This window comes from Mustelus asterias, chromosome 16 (genome assembly GCF_964213995.1).
Source record: "Mustelus asterias chromosome 16, sMusAst1.hap1.1, whole genome shotgun sequence".
Lineage (NCBI taxonomy): Eukaryota > Metazoa > Chordata > Chondrichthyes > Carcharhiniformes > Triakidae > Mustelus > Mustelus asterias.
Genome location: NC_135816.1, coordinates 13,562,436 through 13,578,433, shown reverse-complemented (window position 1 = coordinate 13,578,433; position 15,998 = coordinate 13,562,436). Strand labels below are relative to the sequence as shown.

Below are 15,998 nucleotides of genomic sequence, written 5' to 3'. Positions count from 1 at the left end.
TGTTCATGGGTCCTCACTGGCTAGGCCAACATTTATTATCCATCACTAATTAATTTATTAATTCGTGGGACGTGGGCATCACTGACTGGCCAACATTTATTGCCCATTCCCAGTTGCCCTTGTTCAGGACAGTTGAGAGTCAACCACATTGCTATAGCTGTGGAGTCACATGTAAGGCCATACTGGGTAAGGATGGTAGATTCCCTTTCCTAAAGGGCATTCGAAAACCAGATGGGTTTTTCTGACAATTGACAAAGATTTCATGGTCATCGGTAGATTCTTAATTCCAGATATTTTTACTGAATTCAAATTCCACCATCTGCCGTGATGGGATTCGAACCCGGGTCCCCAGAACATTAGCTGAGTTTCTGGATGAATAGTCCAGCGATAATGCGACTAGGCCGTCGCCTCCCCTAATTGCCCCTCAGAAAGTGGCGGTGAGCTGTCTTCTTGAACCGTTGCAGTCGATGTGGTGTAGATAACACACACAGTGCTGTTAGAAAGGGAATTTCAGAATTTTGACCCAGTGACTGGCACTGGGGGAATGGCAATATAGTTTCACATCAGGATGGTGTGTGGCTTGGAGGGGAACTTGCCAGGTTGGTGGTGTGCCCTCTGTGCTCTCTGCTGCCCTGGCCCTCTGGGTGGTTGAGGTTGCAGGTGGGGAAGGTGCTGTCTACGGAGCACTGTTGAGTTGCTGCAATGTATCTTGTAGATAGTGCACACTGCTGCCAGTGTGTGTCAGCGGATGGTCAAGGAAGTAAATATTGGAGGTGGTCAATGGGGTGCCTATCATGTGGGCTGCTTTGTCCTGGACGGTGGTGAGCTTGCTGAGTGTTGCTGGAGCTAAACTCATCCAGGAAATATATTCCACACTCCTTTCAAATAAAATAAGGGGGTGGGGGGAGCAGATGTGCACTTCTTTTGGGACTTTGTTTGGACATATAGTTGCATTTGGACATGACTGTTAGAAGTAGCACGATTATAGGCACAGGTTAATTTAACTGTAGGTTTTCTTTAAATAACAAGATTGGTGTTTGTATGAATAGTTTGTGAGTACACATTGTGCATTAATAGTAAGTGCACACTAATATTAGCAGAATATTATTGACATAATTGTACACATAAGTTTTCAAATACCGGCAGATTGATTTCACTGCGGGATAATAATGAGGTTACCGATCGGTAGATTTATTTCCTTTGCAGCTCCGTGCTTTAGGACAGTTACGCTGACAATTTGTTAAAGCAGCAACTTAAGCCGTCTTTAACAGAACAAAATGTCTCGAGGGGTCTCACAGTCACGCTATCAAAAAGCAACATGAGATATTCGGACAGGTGACCAAACACTTGGCCAAGGAGGTGGCTGTTAAGGAGCATCCGAGGTGGAGAGGGTTATGGAGGGAATTCCAGAGCTTAATGCTGAGGTAGCTGAAGGCACTGTGACCAACGGTGAAGCAATTAAAATAGGGGAGCCATAGAGATCCCAAAGAGTTATAGGGGCTGGAAGGGGTTACAGAGATAGGGAGGGTTATAGGGACTGGAGGAGGTTACAGAGAAAGGCAGGGTTATAGGGGCTGGAGATTGTTACAGAGATAGGGATAGTTATAGGGGCTGAAGGAGGTTACAAAGATAGGGAGAGATATAGAGGCTGGAGGAGGTTACAGAGATAGGGATGGATATAAGGGCTGAAGGATGTTACAGATATAGGGAGGGATATAGGGACTGGAGTAGGTTACAGAGATAGGCAGGGTTATAGGGGCTGGAGGTGGTTACATAAAAAGGCAGGGTTATAGGGCTAGAGGTGGTTACAGAGATAGGGAGAGTTATTGGGTCTGGAGGAGGTTACATACATAGGTAGGGTTGTAGGGAGGAGGTTACAGAGATAGGGAGGGTTATAGGGACTGGAAGAGGTTTTAAAGATAGGCAAGGTTATAGGGACTGGAGATTGTTACAGAGATAGGGAGAGTTATAGGGGCTCGAGATGGTTATGGAGATAGGGAAGGTTGTAGGGGATAGAGGTGGTTACAGAGATAGGAGGGGCGAGGACATGCAGAGTACTGATCATCAGAAGAACTTTAAATTGAAGTCATCAGGAGCTACTGGAGGTGAGCGAGCACAGGATTGCTGGGTAAACAGGACTCAGTGTGAGTTAGGATGATGCAGCCTTGTGTACACCCCCAATCCCAGCTCAGAGAGAGAGAGACCAGCCCTGAATCCCAGCTCAGAGAGAGAGAGACCAGCCCCGAATCCCAGCTCAGTGAGTGACCAGCCCCGAATCCCAGCTCAGTGACAGACCAGCCCTGAATCCCAACTCAGTGAGAGACCAGCCCCGAATCCCAGCTCAGTGAGAAACCAGCCCCGAATCCCAGCTCAATGAGTGACCAGCCCTGAATCCCAGCTCAGTGAGAGACCAGCCCCGAATCCCAGCTCAGTGAGAAACCAGCCCCGAATCCCAGCTCAGTGAGAGACAAGCCCCGAATCCCAGCTCAGTGAGAGACCAGCCCCGAATCCCAGCTCAGTGAGTGACCAGCCCCAAATCCCAGCTCAGTGAGAGACAAGCCCCGAATCCCAGCTCAGTGAGAGACAAGCCCCGAATCCCAGCTCAGTGAGAGACCAGCCCCGAATCCCAGCTCAGTGAGAGACAAGCCCCGAATCCCAGCTCAGTGAGAGACAAGCCCCGAATCACAGCTCAGTGAGAAACCAGCCCTGAATCCCAGCTCAGTGAGAGACCAGCCCCGAATCCCAGCTCAGTGAGAGACCAGCCCCGAATCCCAGCTCAGTGAGAGACCAGCCCCGAATCCCAGCTCAGTGAGAGACCAGCCCCGAATCCCAGCTCAGTGAGAGACCAGCCCCGAATCCCAGCTCAGTGAGACACCAGCCCCGAATCCCATGTGGATAGTTTCTCGTGTGTTGTTTAAGATGGTATCGCTCAGTAATCCTGCACCAGCAGATCATGGTTTAGCTGACTGTGGTAACAAGTCTACTGACAGTTATTTCTCATGGTGTTCAATAAAACCACAGATTTTTATTTTGATGACTGGTTTCCTGGAATCTAAAGCAGATCTCATATTGGGGAATTGGTTAAACAATCAGATTAATCGATAAAATAATGGGTGGAGTGCAAAACTGTTTCAATATCTCACTGCTTTATCATCCGCACTGTGAGCAGAGAATGTTTACAGCATTTTGGAATTAAAATGATTGCTACCTGCTCGATATCAGGGAGAGACAGCCCTGCATTTCTAAAGTGTTCTTAGCAACCTCAGGATATCTCAAGTCACATGACAGCCAATGAAGTACAGTCAATTCTAGCATAAGAAATCTGGCAGCCAATTTGTACCCAGCAAGTTCCCATCTACAGCAATGTGACTGTTGACGGGATAGTAGCCGGAATTCTCAACCTGGCCCCCACTTGGGATTCTCCAATCCCGCTGCAGTGAATGGAGCTTTGGATGAGTGTCAAATTCTCCGTTCTCGCTGGCAGCAGTAACAGGGCGTACAAGATTGGAGAATTCCAGCGTCGCTCTCATTGAAATCGAGATTGAGGAGTAAATATTGGGCACAGGACATAGGGAAAAGCTCCCCTCCTCTTTGAATCGTCCCATAGCGTAATGTACATCCAAATCAGAGAGGAGAAGTAGCCTTGCATCAATGTCTCATCTGAATGGTAGACCACTGACGATGCAGCACTCTCTCAGGACTGACCCTCTGACAGTGCAGCACTCCCTCAGTACAGACTCTCTGACAGTGCAGCATTCCCTCAGTACTGACTCTCTGACAGTGCAGCACTCCCTCAGTACAGACTCTCTGACAGTGCAGCATTCCCTCAGTACTGACCCTCTGACAGTGCAGCACTTTCTCAGTACTGACCCTCTGACAGTGCAGCACTCCCTCAGTACTGATCCTCTGACAGTGCAGCACTCCCTCAGTACTGACACTCTGACAGTGCAGCACTCCCTCAGTACTGACCCTCTGACAATACAGCACTCTCTCAGTACTGATCCTCTGACAATACAGCACTCTCTCAGTACTGATCCTCTGACAGTGCAGCACTCTCTCAGTACTGACCCTCTGACAGTGCAGCACTCTCTCAGTACTGATCCTCTGACAATACAGCACTCTCAGTACTGATTCTCTGACAATACAGCACTCCCTCAGTACTGACCCTCTGACAATACAGCACTCTCTCAGTACTGATCCTCTGACAATACAGCACTCTCTCAGTACTGATCCTCTGACAGTGCAGCACTCTCTCAGTACTGACCCTCTGACAGTGCAGCACTCTCTCAGTACTGATCCTCTGACAATACAGCACTCTCAGTACTGATCCTCTGACAATACAGCACTCTCTCAGTACTGATCCTCTGACAGTGCAGCACTCTCTCAGTACTGACCCTCTGACAGTGCAGCACTCTCTCAGTACTGATCCTCTGACAATACAGCACTCTCAGTACTGATTCTCTGACAATACAGCACTCCCTCAGTACTGACCCTCTGACAATACAGCACTCTCTCAGTACTGATCCTCTGACAGTGCAGCACTCTCTCAGTACTGACCCTCTGACAGTGCAGCACTCTCTCAGTACTGATCCTCTGACAATACAGCACTCTCAGTACTGATTCTCTGACAATACAGCACTCCCTCAGTACTGACCCTCTGACAATACAGCACTCTCTCAGTACTGATCCTCTGACAATACAGCACTCTCTCAGTACTGATCCTCTGACAGTGCAGCACTCTCTCAGTACTGACCCTCTGACAGTGCAGCACTCTCTCAGTACTGATCCTCTGACAATACAGCACTCTCAGTACTGATCCTCTGACAATACAGCACTCTCTCAGTACTGATCCTCTGACAGTGCAGCACTCTCTCAGTACTGACCCTCTGACAGTGCAGCACTCTCTCAGTACTGATCCTCTGACAATACAGCACTCTCAGTACTGATTCTCTGACAATACAGCACTCCCTCAGTACTGACCCTCTGACAATACAGCACTCTCTCAGTACTGATCCTCTGACAATACAGCACTCTCTCAGTACTGATCCTCTGACAGTGCAGCACTCTCTCAGTACTGACCCTCTGACAGTGCAGCACTCTCTCAGTACTGATCCTCTGACAATACAGCACTCTCAGTACTGATCCTCTGACAATACAGCACTCTCTCAGTACTGATCCTCTGACAGTGCAGCACTCCCTCAGTACTGATCCTCTGACAGTGCAGCACTCCCTCAGTACTGTCCCCCTGACAGTGCAGCACTGCCTCAGTACTGACCCTCTGACAATACAGCACTCTCTCAGTACTGATCCTCTGACAATACAGCACTCTCTCAGTACTGATCCTCTGACAGTGCAGCACTCTCTCAGTACTGACCCTCTGACAGTGCAGCACTCTCTCAGTACTGATCCTCTGACAATACAGCACTCTCAGTACTGATTCTCTGACAATACAGCACTCCCTCAGTACTGACCCTCTGACAATACAGCACTCTCTCAGTACTGATCCTCTGACAATACAGCACTCTCTCAGTACTGATCCTCTGACAGTGCAGCACTCTCTCAGTACTGACCCTCTGACAGTGCAGCACTCTCTCAGTACTGATCCTCTGACAATACAGCACTCTCAGTACTGATCCTCTGACAATACAGCACTCTCTCAGTACTGATCCTCTGACAGTGCAGCACTCCCTCAGTACTGATCCTCTGACAGTGCAGCACTCCCTCAGTACTGTCCCCCTGACAGTGCAGCACTGCCTCAGTACTGACCCTCTGACAGTGCAGCACTCCCTCAGTACTGACCCTCTGACAGTGCAGCACTCTCTCAGTACTGATCCTCTGACAATACAGCACTCTCAGTACTGATCCTCTGACAATACAGCACTCTCTCAGTACTGATCCTCTGACAGTGCAGCACTCTCTCAGTACTGACCCTCTGACAGTGCAGCACTCTCTCAGTACTGATCCTCTGACAATACAGCACTCTCAGTACTGATTCTCTGACAATACAGCACTCCCTCAGTACTGACCCTCTGACAATACAGCACTCTCTCAGTACTGATCCTCTGACAGTGCAGCACTCTCTCAGTACTGACCCTCTGACAGTGCAGCACTCTCTCAGTACTGATCCTCTGACAATACAGCACTCTCAGTACTGATTCTCTGACAATACAGCACTCCCTCAGTACTGACCCTCTGACAATACAGCACTCTCTCAGTACTGATCCTCTGACAATACAGCACTCTCTCAGTACTGATCCTCTGACAGTGCAGCACTCTCTCAGTACTGACCCTCTGACAGTGCAGCACTCTCTCAGTACTGATCCTCTGACAATACAGCACTCTCAGTACTGATCCTCTGACAATACAGCACTCTCTCAGTACTGATCCTCTGACAGTGCAGCACTCTCTCAGTACTGACCCTCTGACAGTGCAGCACTCTCTCAGTACTGATCCTCTGACAATACAGCACTCTCAGTACTGATTCTCTGACAATACAGCACTCCCTCAGTACTGACCCTCTGACAATACAGCACTCTCTCAGTACTGATCCTCTGACAATACAGCACTCTCTCAGTACTGATCCTCTGACAGTGCAGCACTCTCTCAGTACTGACCCTCTGACAGTGCAGCACTCTCTCAGTACTGATCCTCTGACAATACAGCACTCTCAGTACTGATCCTCTGACAATACAGCACTCTCTCAGTACTGATCCTCTGACAGTGCAGCACTCCCTCAGTACTGATCCTCTGACAGTGCAGCACTCCCTCAGTACTGTCCCCCTGACAGTGCAGCACTGCCTCAGTACTGACCCTCTGACAATACAGCACTCTCTCAGTACTGATCCTCTGACAATACAGCACTCTCTCAGTACTGATCCTCTGACAGTGCAGCACTCTCTCAGTACTGACCCTCTGACAGTGCAGCACTCTCTCAGTACTGATCCTCTGACAATACAGCACTCTCAGTACTGATTCTCTGACAATACAGCACTCCCTCAGTACTGACCCTCTGACAATACAGCACTCTCTCAGTACTGATCCTCTGACAATACAGCACTCTCTCAGTACTGATCCTCTGACAGTGCAGCACTCTCTCAGTACTGACCCTCTGACAGTGCAGCACTCTCTCAGTACTGATCCTCTGACAATACAGCACTCTCAGTACTGATCCTCTGACAATACAGCACTCTCTCAGTACTGATCCTCTGACAGTGCAGCACTCCCTCAGTACTGATCCTCTGACAGTGCAGCACTCCCTCAGTACTGTCCCCCTGACAGTGCAGCACTGCCTCAGTACTGACCCTCTGACAGTGCAGCACTCCCTCAGTACTGACCCTCTGACAATGCAGCACTCGTTCAGTACTGACCCTCTGAACAGTGTTAGCCTAAATTCTGGACAGTAACTGCTGGACTTTAATGGGTTGTTGCTCTTTTGTTTGAATTGTAATCAGGCTGTGATTATCCAGTGATGAAGCTTCACCTCTCTGACATCACGGTGTTGTTATGTTTTGTTTCAGGTCGTTTTGTAAACAGAGAGCTGCAATTGAGAAGGAATATGGGCAGGTCAGTGATGTGTTACTGGGCTAAACCAGCAATGTTGCTTAGAGCCACCTATATTAAGGAGGGACAAAAAACAGAAACATTTTGAGGATCATCAGTCGACAACCCCAGTCCGCAACCCCCCCCTCAAACCATCCCCCCCACCCCCTCCCACCCTCCACACCCACCCACCAAACTACCCACCTTCCCTCAATACTCCTCAAGACACGCTCTTCAGGAAATGTATCTCGTTGCCTTTACTAAGAATAGAGACACATTTCTGTATCTTTTGTCTCACCCACATCAGGACAAACCCAAGAATGTCAAATTTCAAACGATAGCAGCAACAGGAGAAAATGGGTTAGCAAGTCGTTGCCTCAACAACATACATGTCTCTAATTGACAAGATTCAAGTACTGCACATAGCCTAGTGGTATTATTGCTAGGCTATTAATCCAGAAACGCAGCGAATGTTCTGGGGACCCGAGTTCGAATCCCGCCACGACAGATGGTGGAATTTGAATTCAATAAAAAAAAATATCTGGAATTAAGAATCTACTGATGACCATGGAACCATTGTTGGAAAAACCCATCTGGTTCACTAATGTCCTTTAGGGAAGGAAATCTGCCGTCCTTCCCAGAAGGAACTCTTCAGTTGTAGACAATAAAATAAAACAAGACTTACTCCAACTTATAAATCAAAGAAAAAGGTTGAATAAAGAAATTCATTACTCCAACAATGAATTACGTTTCACACAGAGGGTGGTGGGCGAGTGGAATCGGCTGCTGTCAGTGGTGGTGGAGGCGAACTCAATAGGGTCTTTTAAGAGACTCCTGGATGAGTACATGGAGCTTAATAGGATGGAGGGTTATAGGTAGGTCTAGAAGGTAGGGATGTGTTCGGCACAACTTGTGGGGCCGAAGGGCCTATTTGTGCTGTAGTTTTTCTATGTTTCTATGTAACACCTGAGGCCTCACCCTGGGCCATTCCAAGCTCCCACAAACCCCAGCAGCTTCTTATTTGTACTGAGTCAGCTGACCACCACATCATTTTGTCATTGGTTACATAGTTTCCTGAGTCAGCTGACCCTTACAGCATGTTACTGTTGGTCACACTACAACAGATCCAATGTTATCATTCCTTACATTCTAACACTTACCCGGTCCGGCCTACATTTGACTCCAGAGCCACAGCAATGTGATTGACTCTCAACTGCCCTCGGGCAATAAATGCTGGCCAGCCAGCCACGCACATGTCCCACAAATGAATAAAAAGAGTGCAAGTAATTGTCTTTGTCATTGCCCCTTTATTCCATTTGTATTTCCCACTTTGAGGTACGTCTCGCGTCGCAGAATGGAATACAATGGTAAGGATGTTTTGCTACAGTTGGACAGGGTATTGGCGAGACCACATCGAGAGTATTGTGTACAGTTTTGGTCACCTTATTTAAGAAAGGATATAAATTCATTAAGGAGCAGTTCAGAGAATGTTCACTCGCCTGACACCTGGAATGAGGGCTGGGTGGAATCCCCCAGCTGGGACAGAAAGGAGAAGTTTTTTTTTCTCTCAGAGGTCTGTGTATCTTTGGATTTCTCTTCCCCAGAGAGCGGTGGAGGTCGGGTCATTGAATATTGTCACGGCTGAGGTAGATAGATTCTCAGATAGATTGACTACTGAAGGAGTCAATTAAGGTGACCACAATTGTACACAGTACACTCTTGATTGGTTTCACCAATGCCCTGTACAACTTTAGCAAAACACCTGCATTATGGCGGTTAGGCAGAATGTGGATTCAAGACCACAATCAGAACAGTCGTGACCTTATTGAATGACGGAACAGACTTGAGGGGCCAAATGGGCTATTCCCACTCCTAATTCATATGATCGCTTTTTCCATTCTGGATTGTAATTCCCTCAATGTTAATTTATGTGACTAGAATAGTATTGAAACCCTACAGTGCAGAAAGAGGCCATTCAGCCCATCGAGTCTGCACCGACAACAATCCCATCCAGGCCCGATCCCCAAGTAACCCCAAGTATTAATCCTGTGAGTCCTCCTAACGCTAAGGGGCAATTTAGCACGGCCAATCAACCTAACGGGCAAGTCTTTGGAGTGTGGGAGGAAACCGGAGCACCCGGAGGAAACCCACGCAGACACGGGGAGAATGTGCACAGACAGTGACCCAAGCCGGGAATTGAACCCAGGTCCCTGACGCGGGGAGGCAGCAGTGTTAACCACCATGCCACCAAAACTCAAGTGGATTTTGAAAATATCTTTACTCAATGAAACCACCCTGAGACACTAAAAGTTTAATAAAGTTTATTTATTAGTGTCACAAGTAGGCTTACATTAACACTGCAATGAAGCCACTGTGAAAATCCCCTAAAGCTCTAGATGCCAGTAGGTGCTATCTGCCTGGGCTCAGTGTCTTCGGATGGGTCATCCTGAGTGGTTTTCTTGGCGGTTTCTCTCTGGGGTGCTTTGCCATTACCTTCCACCACAGGAGCGAACTCAATTAATATATTTAAATCTGAGCTCAATGGATTTTTGCTAATCAAGATTATTCAGCGATTCGGAGCCAAAGCAAGTGGGAACTAACGCAGCGTCATTCTGCAAACTCGGGGAAGTGGAAAATATTGGGAGCCACTCTCATGTTCAGTGACTATAACTTCACAGTCTGCATTATGCTCCGTATAACACTCTCTTACTGCTGTCTAATTGTCCCCTGCCCTCAATCACTCATGCCTGCTCCCTCCTTCACTCTCGATTTCTCACTCATAGAATCATAGAATCCCTACAGAGCAGAAGGAGGCCATTCAGCCCATCGAGTCTGCACCAACCACAATCCCACCCAGCCCCTATCTCCGCAACCCCACATATTTACCCTACTAATCCCCTGACACTAAGTGGCAATTTGGTATGGCCAATCCACCTAACCCGCACATCTTTAGACTGTGGGAGGAAACCGGAGCACCCGGAGGAAACCCACGCAGACACGGGGGGAATGTGCAAACTCTACGCAGACAGTGACCCGAGGCTGGAATCGAACCTGGGTCCCTGACGCTGTGAGGCAGCAGTGCTAACCACTGTGCCACCATGCCAGGTCCTTTAGTTTGCTGTTAATGTTTAAACGAGGTTTCAAACCCTCCCTCAAACCCAACTCTTAACCAGAACGTCAACAGTTTTAGACACGTCTGGGGAGATTCCAGATGAATTCAAACAGAAACCAGTAATGAGAACAAATAACCATTTCCACCTTCTGAAGAAAGTTGAAGAATTTGTTTTCAAACATCTCTCTGCTGTAAAGAGAGTTCTTTTAGCTGAAGGATGGGAGGGGTTGTGGGATCGGGTGATCTTGCTGAGCAATTCCATATTTGATATCGCAGAATACTACAGCATAGGAGGCCATTCGGCCCATTATATATGGGCCAGCTCTTTGAACAGCCATCCATTAGTCCCACTCCTGCTGCTCTTTCCCCACAGCCTTGCGCACTTTTCCTTTTCAAATATTCATCCAATTCCCCTTTGTAAGTTATTATTAATTCTGTGCCCTTTCAGGTAGAATATTCCAGGTCATCCTCACTGCATGAGTTTCCACTCTGCTTTTTATTACCGATTATTTCCTCTGGTTTCCAGTTCTCCTGGCAGCAGAACCAGGTTATTTATGCTCTCAAAGCTCTTCACAATTTTGAATATCTCCAGTAAATCTCCCCTTGATCGTCTCAGCTGTGAGGTGCTGTAATAACTCCATGGAGGCGAAAGTCCCGTCACCAAGTTATTTTATTTACACCATTCATCTGTACGCAACCAGCTCTCCAGTTGCTCCCTTTTAAGGCAAGGATAGATACATTTTTGAACAGTAAAGGAATTAAGGGTTATGGTGAGCGGGCGGGTAAGTGGAGCTGAGTCCACAAAAAGATCAGCCATGATCTTATTGAATGGCGGAGCAGGCTCAAGGGGTCAAATGGCCTACTCCTGCTTCTAGTTCTTATGTTCTTATGAATTCAGGCTGGGAGACTGACACACCTGCTTTAAATAAGAATGAGGCTCCCTGATTTAACCATCAATTAAGACTCATCCGGTAGTTCATACTCGAGCAAGCCAACCTCATTAACCTGTCTGAAGTCATCACAGGAGCATAACTCCAGTTATTTTGCGCAACTCAGCTCTTTAATGTTTGACTGGATGGCCCATAATGTGGCTGGGGACATAGGAACTAGGGTGAGAGGGGTTTGGAATGAAGGAAGGGGATGGAAAATGCGTTTGGAGTGGAGAGAGTTAGGAAGGGAGTTGGATATGGAGGAGGACACATGGGAGGGTCTTCTCAGGCTGGGGTTGAGGGTCTGTTTTCCTCCCTCATGTGATTCCTACACTATTTGTTGCTGATTTTGTTTTGCCCTGAAGTGAGCTGTAGGAGTTTCATTCTCAGGATTCTTGGTTTGTGAGATCTGCAGGGGGGGGGGGACTTGGCTTTGCTGTCAGTGTGAGGTTGGTTCATTTGACCCTCTGTGTGCAGTAATGGCGCACTGATGTGGACTTGGAACTCTGCCACATCTCCTCTTAAATTCTGGATGCAGTCTGAGTTATACTGAGTCTAAATGGAACTTCCTGGTGGTTGAGGGGGGGGGAAATGTCAGCTTCTGATCGTTATCCAGTGATCACAATGGAACATTTGCATGTCCATATTTGTACATTTTGAACTTTAACTCAAAGTGCCTCTCCAGCATTGCAAAAAATCCGACAAGCTTTGTTTATATTGAGTATGGGTGACGTAACCTCTTCCTTCACTCATTCTTGCCCAGTCTAAAGGAAGTGGTTGAGAAATCAAACTTTTGACTGTCCTTTGGTAATGGTAATGAGCAATCCATCAGTTCCTCCTCTACCAGCCCCCTTCAGGGTCACTGTCTGTGTGGAGTCTGCACGTTCTCCCTGTGTCTGCGTGGGTTTCCTCCGGGTGTTCCGGTTTCCTCCCACAGTCCAAAGATGTGCAGGTTAGGTTGATTGGCCATGCTAAATTGACCCCAGTGTCAGAGGATTAGCGGGGTAAATATGTGGGGTTACAGGAATAGGGCCTGGGTGGGATTGTAGTCAGTGCAGACTCGATGGGCCGAATGGCCTCCTTCTGTACTGTAGGGACTCTACAATTCTAAGAAGCAATACTTTTCACTGTATACTAGTACAACGTGGGGTTATGGGGATAGTCATGATGTGGCGATGCCGGCGTTGGACTGGGATAAACACAGTAAGAGTTTTAACAACACCAGGTTAAAGTCCAACAGGCTTATTTGGTAGCAAATGCCATTAGCTTTCGGAGCGCTGCTCCTTCGTCAGATGGAGTGGATATCTGCTCGCAAACAAGGCACAGAGACACAAAATCAAGTTACAGAATACTGATTAGAATGCAAATCTTTACAGCTGATCAGGTCTTAAAGATACAGACAATGTGAGTGGAGGGAGCATTAAGCACAGGTTAAAGAGATGTGTATTGTCTCCAGACAGGACAGCCAGTGAGATTCTGCAAGTCCAGGGGGCAAGCTGTGGGGGTTACCGATAGTGTGACATGAACCCAAGATCCCGGTTTAGGCCATCCTCATGTGTGTGGAACTTGGCTATCAGTTTCTGCTCAGCGACTCTGCGCTGTCATGTGTCGTGAAGGCCATCTTGGAGAACGCTTACCCGAAGATCAGAGGCTGAATGCCCGTGACCGCTGAAGTGTTCCCCAACAGAGAACAGTCTTGCTGGTGATTGTCGAGCGGTGTTCATTCATCCGTTGTCATAGCGGCTGCATGGTTTCCCCAATGTACCATGCCTCGGGACATCCTTTCCTGCAGCGTATCAGGTAGACAACGTTGGCCGAGTTGCAAGAGTAGGTACCGTGTACCTGGTAGATGGTGTTCTCAAGTGAGATGATGGCATCCGTGTCGATGATCCGGCACGTCTTGCAGAGGTTGCTGTGGCAGGGTTGTGTGGTGTCGTGGTCACTGCTCTCCTGAAGGCTGGGTAGTTTGCTGCGGACAATGGTCTGTTTGAGGTTGTGCGGTTGTTTGAAGGCAAGAAGTGGGGGTGTGGGGATGGCCTTGGCGAGATGGTCGTCTTCATCAATGACATGTCTCTGAACATCAGACTCACCATGGACTACTCTCCGGAATCGGTTGCATTCTTGGACACACGCATCTCCATGAAGGACGGTCACCTCAGCACCTCACTGTACCGCAAGTCCACGGATAACCTCACGATGCTCCACTTCTCCAGCTTCCACCCTAAACACGTTAAAGAAGCCATCCCCTACGGACAAGCCCTCCGTATACACAGGATCTGCTCGGATGAGGAGGATCGCAACAGACACCTCCAGATGCTGAAAGATGCCCTCATAAGAACTGGATATGGCGCTCGACTCATCGATCAACAGTTCCGATGCGCCACAGCGAAAAACCGCACCGACCTCCTCAGAAGACAAACATGGGACACGGTGGACAGAGTACCCTTCGTCGTCCAGTACTTCCCCGGAGCGGAGATGCTACGGCATCTCCTCCGGAGCCTTCAACATGTCATTGATGAAGACGAACATCTCGCCAAGGCCATCCCCACATCCCCACTTCTTGCCTTCAAACAACCGCACAACCTCAAACAGACCATTGTCCGCAGCAAACTACCCAGCCTTCAGGAGAACAGTGACCACGACACCACACAACCCTGCCACAGTAACCCCTGCAAGACGTGCCAATCATCAACACGGATGCCATCATCTCACGTGAGAACACCATCTACCAGGTACACGGTACCTACTCTTGCAACTCGGCCAATGTTGTCTACCTGATACGTTGCAGGAAAGGATGTCCCGAGGCATGGTACATTGGGGAAACCATGCAGCCGCTATGACAACGGATGAATGAACACCGCTCGACAATCACCAGGCAAGACTGTTCTCTTCCTGTGGGGGAGCACTTCAGCGGTCTCGGGCATTCAGCCTCTGATCTTCGGGTAAGCGTTCTCCAAGGTGGCCTTCACGACACACGACAGCGCAGAGTCGCTGAGCAGAAACTGATAGCCAAGTTCCACACACATGAGGATGGCCTAAACCGGGATCTTGGGTTCATGTCACACTATCGGTAACCCCCACAGCTTGCCCCCTGGACTTGCAGAATCTCACTGGCTGTCCTGTCTGGAGACAATACACATCTCTTTAACCTGTGCCTAATGCTCCCTCCACTCACATTGTCTGTATCTTTAAGACCTGATCAGCTGTAAAGATTCGCATTCTAATCAGTATTCTGTAACTTGATTTTGTGTCTCTGCGCCCTGTTTGAGAGCAGATTTCCACTCCATCTGACGAAGGAGCAGCGCTCCGAAAGCTAATGGCATTTGCTACCAAATAAACCTGTTGGACTTTAACCTGGTGTTGTTAAAACTCTTGCTTATGGGGATAGGCCATGAATGGGATTGTGGTCGGTACAGACGCGATTGGCCAAATGGCCTCCTTCTGTACTGTAGGGAATCTATGATTCTATGTGACAATGATAAATCAATTCACCAATTCAATTCAAATCGCTCTGAAGGGCCTGTTCCTGTGCTGTAATGTTCCTGGTTCTTTTTAGTTCAGACGGGCAGCATGGTCGGTGCAGGCTTGGAGAGCCGAAGGGCCTATTCCTCTCATTTCTTTGTTCTTTTCTTTGCTGCCAGACCTGCTGAGTTTTTCCAAAACTTTGTTTTCATTTCAGATTTCCGGCATTTGCAGTATTTTGCTTTTATTTTGATCTGTGTTTTCCCCTTCGCCCCCCCACCCCTGTGCCCCCCATCCCCCAGACACACACACACTCTCTCTCACACACACACACACACATTGGGTATCACAGTTTACTGTAAGTTTTAGGGGTGAGAGTGGCTGAGCTGTTGTTTGAACATCTGTGTTGATCCTCATCAGTGGTTTGCTGTTGAATTCAGTCAGGCCATGCAATGTCGGAGTGAGGACTTGGGAGAGGGGATCAGGTTACACAACGTGAGAATCCATTCCCCTTTGTGGGAGGCTGTAGAAACACTACACGTCAGCGGTGTTTTAAACAGCCTGCGCTGCCTCCCAACAGCAACGACTTGCATTCATATAGCGCCTTGTATAACATCCCAGGATGCTTCACAACAACATTATTGATTAAAAATGTCATCAACCTCTTAAGAAAATATCAGATCCAATGACTAAAACTCTGGGAAGAAAAATCAGTTTTAAGGTGCATATTTTAGGAGGGCGGAGAAGGGGGGGGGGGGGTGTGTGTGGGGGGGCAGGGCGCGTGGGCCGATGGTGAGGTATCCCAGGGATTAGGGCCCATGTAGCTGAAGGCTCGGCTGCCAGCAATGGAGAAATTGACATCAGGGAGGTTCAGGAGGTCAGAATTGGAGAAATGCAGAGACCTCAGAGGGCTGCAGGGCTGGAGGAGATTTACAGTGATCGGGAGGGGTGAGGTG

The 15,998-nt window shown here is 48.2% G+C and overlaps 1 protein-coding gene across 3 annotated transcripts in view; it reads left to right on the top strand.

Annotated features, from left to right (window-relative positions):
• LOC144505667 (F-BAR and double SH3 domains protein 2-like) overlaps positions 1 to 15,998 on the top strand; it is a 75,941-nt gene that overhangs the window by 12,585 nt on the left and 47,358 nt on the right. For all 3 annotated transcript variants that reach the window (XR_013499833.1, XM_078231824.1, XM_078231823.1), the window contains exon 3: positions 7,518 to 7,563. Coding sequence is in view for 2 of the 3 variants with exons in the window: in XM_078231824.1 (XP_078087950.1) it covers positions 7,518 to 7,563 (46 nt within the window). In the remaining variant the exon portion in view is untranslated. The remainder of the gene's footprint in view (positions 1 to 7,517; positions 7,564 to 15,998) is intronic.